General features: G+C 37.8%; 1 protein-coding gene across 6 annotated transcripts in view; it reads right to left on the bottom strand.

The window, feature by feature from the left end:
- The window catches only part of dpp6a (dipeptidyl-peptidase 6a), a 467,305-nt gene that overhangs the window by 118,900 nt on the left and 334,416 nt on the right, over positions 1–13,989 (bottom strand). For all 6 annotated transcript variants that reach the window (XM_009297269.5, XM_009297271.5, XM_068217149.2 and 3 more), the window contains one exon: positions 9,262–9,360. In XM_009297269.5, coding sequence (XP_009295544.2) covers positions 9,262–9,360 — 99 coding nt within the window. The remainder of the gene's footprint in view (positions 1–9,261; positions 9,361–13,989) is intronic.

A 13,989-nucleotide genomic window follows, 5' to 3' on the forward strand; every position in this document is an offset into this window, starting at 1 on the left:
TTTTATTTATTTAATTATTTTTTTCATGGGAATTATATTTCTAAAGCAGCCGTTGACATGGAATTGAACCAGATTTTGGTAAAAACCCAAACAATACAGCCAAAACAAAACAAAAATCTGAAAAATGTGTTATGTGTGATGAAACAATACAAAGAGAAAGTACTGAACTACTGAAACATATTTAATACTTTACATAAAAGCCTTTTTTTTTGGTGATGACAGCTTAAAGATGCCTTTCATTTGGGAAATGAAGTCACATGAATTGCTCAGGTATAAGTTTTTCACAGACTTCAACAGAGAGTAAAAATCTTGATGGTTCTGTGCAGGGGCGTTGCTAGGGTCGAAAGAGGCTTAGCCAGCCCGATCTTATGAGGAAACATAAGTATTTTACGTTTTGTTAGTTTAGTAGCTAATTCGTACGAGTTCAGTCGTATGAAAATGTTTGATTTTAAAATGGAGGTGTGGCACCTAACCCCACCCCTATCCCCAACCGTCATTGCGTGATAAGCAAATCGTACTAAATTGTACAAACTAGATTGTACGAATTCATACGAATAAGCCACTAAATCAAAAAGTTACGGATTGCCGTGAGATTGCGTTAACTTAGCCCTAAAGAAGCTCACCCACCCCACTCAACCCAAAAAATATATAATTCTAATTCAACCTGCTAAAATACCGCCTCTTTCAAAAGGTGATCTACTCTAATCTTAATAATAGGATTATAAATCGTTTCATATTAAATAAAGGGTTTTAGAGTTGACAGTCTTTTAACAATAAATTGTGAAGCTTTGTGACTTGTAACACCAAAAAGGAAAAAAAAAAAAAAAACATTGATAAATGAACTCACTTCTCATGTACTAGTCTGTTATGAGCCATCTCATACCTCTTGAGCCTCCAATCTCCCCCTGATTTGCAGTTTCTGCAAATGTAATTTTCTGCATGTCTTCAAATCTGAAAATATGATTTATTTTGTAGTGTGGGTTGTTATCCAATGTGATACAAAGCTACATACATGTTCAATTGGACTGAGTGATTAACTAAGGTGTAGTGTTGTCAAGATACTGGAGTTTCTGAATTCAATACCTTGCAAAATATTGTTATTCAATAGGCTACTATTTTTGATATAATACATCCGTATCAAAAATTGTACAAAAAAATAAAAATAAAGATCTACATGCTGGAAATATGTTTACTTCAAATTTCTTTTGAGGGAGATTTTTTTCAGTTTTTCTCAAAATAGGTTGATGTGGGCATTGTAGCACTTTAAATGCATGTAATGCCTGTGTAACTGTTTGCTGTTACTTTGTACATTATGTATATAAGTTGTTTATGTTTTCAAAGATTTTTTTGTTGTTGAGAAAATAAGTTACATGTATTATTTGTGAATTTATTTGGTTTGGGACTTTTATTTTGAAATCGCTGCAGCTGTATGACATGGCTGACTGGCCATGAGGTTATCACTTCCTGTTAGCAAGCAATCGGCAAACATGAGTTGTTTGCATGTTCTCTTTAATGGATGTATTGACTTCAACAAGGACTTCAAGTGATTTAAGGAACCATTCAGGACAATTTCTTTCGTATAGCATGCAGCCAACGAGTTTTCACGGTGGATTTGGGGGAAGAAGTCAACAAATAAACCAGTAACACAGAAACCACTTGTGCTAGCGTTTGTTTGAGGGTAATTACAGCCTGATTCATTCCTACTTGAGCAGAAATTCCATATATGCCTCACAAAAGTAGTAGAACATTCCAGGAAATCCCTAATATGGATGAAGGCATCCAGCAATTGCTGTAGTTGAATGAAAAATAAGATCTGAATAAACATGAAAAGGCTTTAACTGATCATTTACACGACTGCGACAATAAATGGTTTATATATATTCTTCCAGACATCTTGGGTATTTTCATAAAAATTATAATCCGATGCTAACTGACATAGCATGTTACAGTGGAATATAGCTATAAAATAATATGCTAGATGCATAAACTCACTGTGATTTAACTGTTACAGAAACAGATGTGACTGGCTATATAACATCTAGATAAATATGTTTAGATATCTATATCATAACTAGAAAGCTAGTACAGTTTACGTTTTTCTGACTAATTTGCATGTACAGCTGACTAATTACCCGACACAAACGCTGCGTTAAGTGCAATTTGCGTGATGTATGTGGTCATTTTAAGTACTTGGATAACAAAATAAATGGTTCTGTGGGTCTCAACCACCAAATCTAAGCTTTATGTTGTATTGGATTCGAGTCAGTTGATTGGCTGGGCCATTCTACAGCTTGATTTTCTTTCTCTGAAAGCATTTGAGAGTTCCCTTGGCTGTGTTTTGGATAATTGTCTTGCTGAAATGTCCGCCCTGATTTCATCTTTATCATCCTGGTAATGTAGATGTTAGAGTGGATCAGCTAATATTCATTTACACTGATGAAGTGCGGAGGGTTGCTGAAGAACTACTAAGCGATTTCGGCTACTGTCCGAGCTTTCACTAGTTCAACCACTGGCTGTCAAACTTTCATACTGCACCTTTAAATGATTCGAATGAATGAATACAAGCAAACAGACACGCATATGTTATACATGCTTCCATGCATCAACAGTTGGTTGAAATAGATTCAGATTTAGCAGATGGTGGAAGTTTATTGTAAACGATTTGAGGACTTAATAGTTGGAGAAGTCCAGTGTATCTTGTCACTTTTCCAAAAGATTATGAATCATTTTTGAATAAAATACACTTTATTTTGATGGTACATTTGAGTAATAGTAGACTGACTGCATAATATCTGTTGATCCTGATCCTTCAACAGACATTTAACTGACTATGTCAACATACACTAACTCTAACCCCAACCTAACAGTCAACTTATAATCTAATGAGAATTAGTTGGCATGTAGATGCAATGTAATTTCAACAAATGGACCATCAAAATAAAGTGTGACCAAAGTATGTATGCCTGAATGAACCGTTCACAGTAATGTAAATGGAATCAAGGGTAAATTTCATTTAGGGGTGATTAAATGATAAGAAGAGGCAATCTATCAGTACAATATGTGCCTTATATACAGTTGCGTGGAGAAAGTTATTGTTAAAGTATTAAATTTCATGGTTTGCCATATCTAGACATAATATAAATCCGTATTGGCAGGTTTTGAAATTTGAAAGATGAAAGAAACATCTCACTGTGTTATTATTTATTCAACAAAAATAGCTGAGAGAAAAGAAATGAGATATAAGACAGACAAGCCATGGGTGAAAAACTTAGGACACCGTATGATTCAGATGCCTGTAGATCTACTTTTAGCAGTAATTTCTTAAAGTAAACATTTTCAGTATGACCTTATCAGTCTCTCAGATCAAACTGGAGGAGTATTGGAGTGCACAGCTCTAGTCACAGCATTTCATTAAGCAACAAACCTTCATTTCACACAAACCTAAAGGCTACAATACCATCAAACTGCTAAACTGTCTGCCCATGATCGGTTAATGCATTTGAATAACAGTGCCAGACTTGTTTTTGTGAATGTTGTTGTTCATCTGAGGTCTTATTCTACAAATATTAAGACCTTCTATGCATGTATATATGAATTTATTAGAGGTGTTACAACTTTTTAACTGATTCTGAAAACTCTCATAGCAAACCAAGGTACCCGGATTATGCTGCTAATAGTCAAGTATCACACATACACAAATTACATAGATAGATAGATGGATGGATGGATGGATGGATGGATGGATGGATGGATGGATGGATGGATGGATGGATGGATGGATGGATGGATAGATAGATAGATAGATAGATAGATAGATAGATAGATAGATAGATAGATAGATAGATAGATAGATAGATAGATAGATAGATAGAAACATAGATAGACAGATGGATAGATAGATAGACAGACAGACAGACAGACAGACAGACAGACAGACAGACAGACAGACAGACAGACAGACAGACAGACAGACAGACAGACAGACAGATAGATAGATAGATAGATAGATAGATAGATAGATAGAAGTAAATAAGCTAACTTTATCATGCTTTACAAATTCAAGTGGATTGAACATAAAGCAATCAAGTTCTCTGAAAGAAATCTTAAGAATTGTGTTGATTCAACATATTTAGAATAAGCTGTTTGAACACGCAGAACTAGTGTACAATAATTTCTACAAAATATTAAGCCCAAAAGCTGTTTTAAACAATAATAATTATAGTTTCTATGCTTTAACAAATCGGCAAAATTAGAAAGATTTCAGAATGATAATGTGACTCTAAAGCAGGTCGCACATCAGAAGCGCCGCTCTGCGACGGGCCGCATAGTTACAATTTTGCTTTTTGTTCTTGACGCAGTTCGCTTTCACATGGTAAAGTTTCTAAATAGACCAAAATTATTAACACAAGTCACGTGTGGTGCGAGTAAACTCTCCTCACATTGGTCAGAGTTTGGTTTATTTTCTGGGATTCCTCTCAGCTGTCTTCCTTTGTTATTTATGACAATGACATGTTTACATCAGTAATCAAATTACTTGCCTCAAACTGAATAAGACAATGATATGATTAAGGTCATTGTGTCACAAGGCTTTCAACATTTTGTCTTAATCATATTAAAATCAGATTATTGGTCTCAATGTAAACGGACTTAATGAGAAATTAGACATTATAAGCATGAAGGTGCTCTTTAATTTTGAATGGTAACACCCACAGACATAGTCATCACTAAAGATAAATCAGAGGTAAGAATTGCGCATTCATAGCTTAATTTCAATTGTTAAGGATTGCAATGTATCGATTCTATATCAAAACTTGTGTTACCCAAAAATTGTATTATATATATGTATATATATACACACAAACACACACACATACACACACACACACACACACACACACACATACACACACACACACACACACACACACACACACACACACACACACACACACACAATCACACACAAACACACACGCCATCTGACCATTTGTTTTTGGTGGGTATCAGATCGTGATTGTGGTGTTCACATATGCAAAAACAAACCGAGCTAAGGGGCCAATGCAACAGGTTCCGAAACAAATGTCAAGGTGTGAAAGCACCCTAAATAATGTAGTAATCACACTACAAATTCAGCTTCTCCACGATATATGTCCCACGTTCTACAGCCTTCGGTTCCTAGACTGCAGCTCTGCAAAAAAAGTTTGGCCAATGGAAAAATGGTTGTGCCTAGCTTAACCTAGTTTCTCACAAGGTTTTTTTTTTTTTTCACTTTCGTCAATTGGTGAAGTTTTTTCCTCACCACTGTCGCTATAGGTTTGCTTTCTTTGGGACTTGTGGAGCTGTGCATAGATGGATTTGCTCTTCAGTGTTTGAACTTTCAGCAGTGAAATTTAAACCACGCTGAATTGAACTGAACTTTAACTCTGAAAACTGGTCTGACACATTCAGTTTCAGTTTACTAGAACTTCTGTTAAGTTGCTTTGGCATAATCTACATTGTAAAAGCGCTATAGAAATATAGATTAAATGAATTGAATTAAATGAAATAAAATTAAATAAATAAATAAAAAAACAGCTAATAAATACATTCTTTGTGTGCATAACGAACTGGTTTTAGACAGTTAAGTTTTGACCTCTGCTGTAAAGAAACCAGATTTTGTCTTTTTTAGGTAACATTTGATCGTCTTTGACGAAAAAGTTTTGCGAAAGATTGTGAGGTGTGAGCAGAGAGAGCTTCCATATCTACACAGCCCAAAGCAGCTGATTAGAGGAGACAGCTCAATGAAGCTCAAACCAAATCAGACGGCTTGATTAATCTACCCGCTGATAAACGCCTTCCTTCTTTTGCATTAAATCACCCGTCTGTATGCAGAACAGACATCACAATCCAGACACATACCCACAAAAATGTAATCACCCTCATTCTGACTTAATTCCGTATTGTAGAGTTGCCACAAAATCTATTTAGAATCCTTCAGACCCAATTAAAATATTTGAATGGTTATTTTATTAGATTAAAAAAGGAAATCTAAGCAGGTCATCGCTGCTTGGAAGCAGCTGAGGCGATTTTATATATATATATATATATATATATATATATATATATATATTTTAGATAAAGTTTTCTGAGTTCTTTTTGCAAATCATTTTTAATAAGCTGGTGTTTCTGGAATATATTCCTTTGTAAAAATAAAGTGTGCTTTATTGCACTGAATGTCCACTTGTAGCATATAGTGTCTGAAATGTCCATGAAAGCCCACTTAAATGTACTGAAAGAGAGTATACTTGACTGTGTTTCTTAACACACTTCAGCACACTTACAATAAGTGTGCTGTTGTATTCAATAGTATATGTACTATAAGTCTTAATTAGATTAAGTACACTTATTTTTATGTGATGACTAAAATATCAGAGAAGGCAAAGAACCAATTCCAGCTCATTCTAAGAATGTAGCCCTATATACATATTTAGAGGGCGGCAAAAAGGTCCCAGGAGACGTTTTTTTTTGCAGTGTTTGCTTTCACGAATCCGCTGTATGTGTTTTTTGAGATCTGAAATTTATTTCGCTCTAGAGTGATATTCACACCTGATCTTCACGTAAATCCCACTGAGCCTGCTGTTGACTGACTGACCAACTCACCAAAACCCCATTCACCACCTTTCCCAAACCCAACCGACAGTGTTTTCAAAAGCACCATTTGACCAGCGCCCGCCCACTTCTCTAAACTCAACCAACAGTGTTTTGATAAGCAATCCAGAAAAAGAAAAGCCCTCGCTTGATTTTTACCACATTCTCACCATTATTTACTTGTTTATTTTATTTTTTAGCTTTTGTTTTTGTTTTACCTGCTTTCTTGAACCGTTCTTCACCGGACTTGAACCCTGTTGTCACGGTCAACTCCTCTCTGCATCTTAAGTTTACTGACGTACAATGTGAGCCACTGGACAAACTGGTAACAGCGGGAAAGCCATTCATACGAAGGTAAGTGGTATAGGCGAAAAAGAACAGCGTCATACGTTCATTAGCGTGCCCATAGCGTTCATTTAAAAGACAAAATGCAGCCATAGGTACTTCTAGTTGCATAATTTGCGGCCTCCAGAAATGTATATAGGGCTATGTTTTCAGAATGAGCCTGTTGCTAAGAACAAATAAAATCATTTTATATTATATTACAGTTCATCAGGTTACATATTTATATACGCTATTAGCAATTTCCTGTAGATTTTATAGTGTCTTACTTGCAGTAAGTAACACGTCGCAATTAACTTACTGTAAATTATTTACAGCAATACTGTATTTACATTTACAGCACCATTTATTTAGCTGTACATGTATTCACAAAATTGTATATCTTTACTGTAAAATATACAGTAATTTTCTGAATGAAACTTTAAAGTACAGTAAATGTACCGCATAACTATACTACAGTAAAATACAGTTCAAATTATAGTTAAATACTGTGTAATTTACAAAAAAATTGTTAACAGCGTAATTACAAATGAAACTTGAATTATGTTTTAGGTATTTCTAAAATAGACATATTTGGTGTCATTCTTCTCTATTCATAATTCTACAGCTTATGATCTAGGATGATAACTTGTATGCTTGGTGTAGTTTCAAACCATGAGTTAAAGTTTTGTCTGTCTGTCTTGGGAGCGTACACACCAGCAAGGAGAACAAAGGAAGTTTAGAGAGCAACTTTTCCTCTCACGCCATTAATCAGTCAGGAGAGAGTTACCTGATCTGACCTGAGTTACCTGACCAATGCCTTGAAATATCTGTTACACCCCCCACATCATGGCAAAAGTGTCCCTGACACAAAAAGGGGCAGACGGCGTTTCTGTGCCCATGTGACTCGTCTGAGACCACGTTTCTTATTTTCTGGCAAATTAAACACATTAAAGCTTGCGTATTGTGTTTCCTCCGATCTGCGTCGCAAACTCCATGCCAACAAGAAGGGACTTCTTAAAGGACTTTGTCCTCCAAGCATTAGAAAAACTCGTACAACAAGAGAGGACAAAGCCACTAAATTCAGGTATTTAGTCTTGCGTTATGATGTGCCTCTTTATCAAAAAGGTGTTTAATAGTTTGGTGGTCTTTAATAGTTGTGTGGAACTAAGTTAAATTTGCCATTCTTTATCTAAATTATTTTATATCCTCGCTTTCTTTTTTTTCTATGTTTTTGTTGTTATATTTTGTACATTTGTTTGTTATATGTTAGGCTAGGGCAACGAAGTGGCACAGTAGGTAGTACTGTCGCCTCACAGCAAGAAGGTTGCTGGGTCGCAGGTTCAAGCCTCGGCTCAGTTGGCGTTTCTGTGTGGAGTTTGCATGTTCTCTCTGCGTTTGCGTGGGTTTCCTCAGGGTGCTCCGGTTTCCTTCACAGTCCAAAGACATGTGGTACAGGTGAATTGGGTAGGCTAAATTGTCCATAGTGTGTGTGTGTGTGTGGATGTTTCCCAGAGATGGGTTGTGGCTGGAAGGGCATCTGCTGCTTAAAAACGTGCTGGATGAAATGGCGGTTCATTCTGCTGTGGCGATTCCAGATTAATAAAGGGACTGAGCCGACAAGAAAATGAATGAATGAATGTTAGGCTAGTCAATAAATCACGCTATATAACCCCATTGGATTGTCTTTGTTTTACCTCACAGAAAAGGTCACTATAACGGTAAAGACCCTTGCTATAGCTTATTAAAATTTGATAAAACTTCTAAACTATTCATCTACAAGAAGTAGTTATAATTCCCTTTCTAAATAGATAATTACAGAGTCCGCTCAATGTTATATTTATTTGGTTAAATTAACTATAAGTTAATTCTGATTATTCAGAATTATTCATAACTTGTTATTATTAATCATTAATATTCATAAATTGGGCTAATTTCGCTACACATATCCAAATGAGATATTACTACATTGTCTTTGTGGTTCCTGTATTTTGAACAGTTTAAAAAAGCTTCTTTATTAGCTCTTTGGAATTTTATGAGATTCACCCAGATCTTGCCTCTCAAATGTTCGAAACCCATGCCTTTGGAGGGAACAAAAGAATCAATACTTTTCGTTTTTACCTTGAAAAGAAAATGAGTAACGCACAACCCTGTCTTCAGCTCCGTCTCTGAATTGATTATGTGCACAATGAGAATTATAGTCCGTTTGTGACTCAATGCTCAGATAATCTGAGCAATCGCATTAGCTACTGGCCAGCTAATGGAAGAACCCGAACTAGAGGAAATCAAACGTCTGCAGATGAGACCACTTACTGCTGATCCACTTAGCGTTGGGGTCGTGAACTTTGAAGTCTTTCTTGAAGATTTCTTCCACTGTCACTTTTTCCTTAAAGGCCAGGCTATCATCCTCACCTAGAGGGAGACAAAAAAAGAACAGACTTTCACCATCAAGATCACCAAATTTTCACGCCTCCGCTATCATGTCAAAAACTCTCCGATTTTCAGGTTCACAGAAGAAGCAAAATACATCTGCATCAGACTGAATGGGCTGACAAACTCTTCTTAGAGGGCAGCCTGGTGTTTTTCCTCTAAAAGAAGCAGTAGTCGCTTCTGTAATGGCAACCGCGGCTCCGGGGCTTGATGTGAAAACCACAGTGCTCTCTTAACGCAGCACTGGAAAGTTCTGACTGTTCCAGCCTCCAGCAGCGCTTGGGCTCATTATCTGGTCCGTACTGCTGCGCTCAGAGCCCAGAGATGGCCTCCATCAGGCCGCCACTGTTTGACATTACCACTCATTCGTTCAGCACACAGCGACTCACCGCCACATCAATACCTAGAGATACTGAACATGCGGCGTTAGTGGAAAAAGCATTTTAAAGAATGCGCCGGCAGAGCTTTGCATTAAACGGCAGCCACATAAGGTGAGAATGCATCTGACAGAGAAAAGCGGGGAAGAATCTATCAACTCGCGCACACTTCATCTCGCTCCGACTAATATTAGGCTGTCACTTTGACTTGTGTACGTGTGCGTGTATGTGCATGGGTGTAATTCTTCGGCGCTGCAGAGAAGGAACATGGAGGTAAACACAATCAGGCGTCCCTCCGGGCTCTGCTTTAGACCAATTGAATGTTTCATTATTAAAAACGGGCTTTGTGCATTTACAGCCGATGCCAGCGCTAAGCTGATTTATTTAGTCATCATTTCTGCACATCAGATATGATCACGGAGTGCTTTCGCCTAGCGTATGACTCATTTCACATGCATTGGGGAAAAAAGGCAATATCTGATTTGTTCCATTTGTTGTCAGGATGAGCCGGTTGGTGCGTCCTAATTAGAGGACTGCCCAAGAGCCAGCATCATAAAGTCTCTGCAACTGATGTTGGGGATCAGCTTAGGAAACATTTAGTCTTACTTTGCTTACTGGACTATGGTCTGGTACAGTTTACAGAACAGCCCATTAGACAGAGTGGATATATATATATATATATATATATATATATATATATATATATATATATTTAAAGGTTGACGCAGTGGCATGGTGGGTAGCACGATGGCCTCACAGTAGAGATCTGCGCGGGACTAAATTTTGAATCCCGCTCCCGCCCGCACCCGCCAGGTTTTAGCCCGAACCCGACCGCTCCCGCTTATATTAAGAATTTGCTGTCCCGCTGCCCGACCCGCCCCGTTTTCTGCCCGCCACGCCCAATCCCGCTAAAGAGCGGGGGAGAACAAAACCGAAAATCACCCAGCTATACAGTCCAGACAGCCAAGCTGTCTGTATAAACACACACACAGCACCAAACACACACACAGACAAAGCTCTCTCTCTCTCTCTCATAAGTGCGCGCGCACTAACACACACACAAGCACCAAGCAGACACACAGGCGTTTGCTGTTATATCAAATCAAAGGCTTGTAATACCATGTATCAAGTACCAATGTAATACCAAAAGGTTTTATATAAAGGTATATAAATACTGAGTCGCGCCAGCTCCGGGCCGCAGCGCACATTACTCTCTGGCCGATTCTGGCGCGGATGCGGCAGCGTCGACTCGCTTACGGCCGCCACATCTGGACCGATTGATTCGGGCCGGAATCGGGCAGTGAGTCCACAAGCATCCAGCCCGAGTCCGGCAGCCGGAGCCGGGCCGAGTGGTAAGTCTCCGGCAGGCGAGAATCTAGCCGGAACTGGCCCGAGTGTATTTTGCTATCTGGGAAAGCTCTCTCTCTCTCTCATTCGCGCGCGCACTAACATACACACACACACAAGCACCAAGCACAAACACAGGCAAAGCTCTCTCTCTCTCTCATTTGCATAGCAATATCCGCGATATTGCTAGACAGCCCGCTCCCGTCCCAAATTAAACCAGTTACCGACTGCTCCCGCGATTTATTCGGAAATTTATTCCCGCGCCGCAGAAATCTGGTCGGGTCCTGGAGCGCCCGCGGGACAGCCGCGGGAATGCAGACCTCTGCCTCACAGCAAGAAGGTCACTGGTTCAAGCCTCAGCTGAGTTAGTTAGCATTTTTGTGTGGAGTTTGCATGTTCTCCATGTAAACGCTTCCTCCGGGTGCTCTGGTTTCCCACAGTTTAAAGACATGTGCGTTAAGTGAATTGGGTGAGCTAAATTGCCTGTAGTGTATGTGTGTGAATGAGTGTGCAAGGTGTTTCCCAGCGATGGGTTGCAGATGGAAGGGTATCCGCTCTGTAAAACATATGCTGGATAAGTTGGCGGTTCATTCTGTTGTGGCAACCCCAGAATAAAAAAGACTAAGCCGAAAAGAAAATGAATGATTATATAAATGGTGTGTTTCAATTCGGCTACCAATGTACATACATAGACAGTCAGGTCCATAAAAATTTGGACATTGACACAATTCTAAAAATGTTTGGCTCTATACGCCAACACAATCGATTCAAAATGAAACGAACAGGATGGGCTTTAATTGTAGACAGTCAGCTTTAATTTGAGGGTATTTACATCCAAATCAGCAAAACAGTTTGCATATGTGCCTTCCACTTGTTAAGGGTCCAAAAGTAGATGGACATAATAATAATCATAAATCAAACTTTCACTGTATACTTTATAGCAAAAAACTTTGCAGTCAATTACAGTCTGAAGTCTGGAATGCATATACATCACCAGGCGCTGGGTTTCATCCCTGGTGATGCTCTGCCAGGCCTCTACTGCAACTGTTTTTTAATTCCTGCTTGTTCTTGGGGCATTTTCCCTTCAGTTTTGTCTTCAGTAAGTGAACTGCAGTCTTAATCAGATTAAGTTCAGGTGATTGACTTGGCCTTTGCACAACATTCCACTCCTTTTAAAAAAACTCTGTGGTTGCTTTTGCAGTGTGCTTTGGGTCATTCTCCATCTGCACTGTTAAGCGTTGTCCAATGAGTTCCAAAGCATTTAACTTCATATGAACAATATTAAATAGATAATATTTCCTAAAACACTTTTAGAATTTATCCTGCTACTTTTGTCAGCAGTCACATCTTAGGGTTCCCACATGACCGATGCATTTCCATGAAAATATAAATGCAACATTTATAATGACATCCTAGATCACACTGAAAAAAATTATTCAAAGATGATTCCTTGGATTTACTCAATTTCTTTATGTTAAGAGGTGGTAAACAATTTATTTGGGCTGAATTTAAACACACAAATTAAGTTGAACATTACTAAACTTAATTTGTTTGTTTAAATTCAACACAAACAAATTGTTTGCAACAGTTCTGCATGCAACACTTTTTTCAGTGCAGGGATCACCAAACTTGCTTCTGGAGGTATGATGTCCTGCAGATTTTCGCTCCAACCCTAATCAAACACACCTGAACAAGATAATCAAGGTCTTACTAGGTATACTTGAAACACCCAGACAGGTGTGTTAAGGCAAGTTGGAGCTAAACCCTGCAGGGCACAAGACCTCCAGGAACGAGATTGGTGACCCCTGTCCCAGATGTTACAGTTAAAATAAAAATGCCAGATGAGTTTAGGATTTCCATGGCCATATTGTCTTTTGTAGTCTTTCATGATCGGATCTATATATTCTATAGTCTCAGACACACTTTAGAATCAAATTCAGTTATGATATCTGTTGATCTGACGCAGGTAAACTGCATAGTTCTTAGGGCTGCACAATATATTGTTTTAGCATCAATATGCTCATATTGTGCATAGGCAATAATCACACGCAGAATCTGCAATGTTGAATTGGTATTATAGTGTTGACATTCATGATTTGGGGATCCATTGCAAGGCTAACATTTGTCAATTGAGCTGCTGTGACTGTGGGGATTTCAAGTCAGTGTAAAGTATTTAAGCATATGAAATAAGTTTAAGAAAGATAACAAAATAGCTTTAAGTAAGATTCTTTGTTTATGAATATATACTGGATAAACTGGTCACTGTAGGTATACAATGTGGTTTTTGACTTTCTATTTTATTTACATCTTTGCTCTAAATGCTTGCGATTGGTTTATTATATTTTATGCAGTTGTACACCCCTACAAAATCATCCTGATGTATTAAAAAATAACGAATTCCAGATAAAGCGATTCATTTCATTTGGTGATGAATGGATGTTGTAATAATATTGATAAAGTAATATTGTACATTGCAATGCCAGTTATTTTCCCAATATCATGCAGCCCTTATAGTTATGCATATATAGCATATCCGATGCCTTCTTAACTGCTGCTTTCTCAACTTATTTGTTTGCTTATTTTATTACTGAGTGGAAGCCTGCAACTCATATTTATAATATACACAGTCATATAAATGTCTCTCGTAACATTGTGGAGACATTGCAAAGTTTGAATACCACTGCAAATGTGTTCTTTTTTTTATTTATTTCTTTTTTTTTCCACATCTATTTAAAGAGCAAAAAATGAACCATAAGTACAGTATATCACAGTGTTGAATTCTATTCTGTTTCTTGTATGTTACATAGGCACAAGAAGACACTACATCAGTATCTGTATCCATAAGTTCCCCAGTAGGCTGTTAAAAATTGCATCAGAAGTTGCACAA

Source organism: Danio rerio, chromosome 24 (genome assembly GCF_049306965.1).
Source record: "Danio rerio strain Tuebingen ecotype United States chromosome 24, GRCz12tu, whole genome shotgun sequence".
NCBI lineage: Eukaryota > Metazoa > Chordata > Actinopteri > Cypriniformes > Danionidae > Danio > Danio rerio.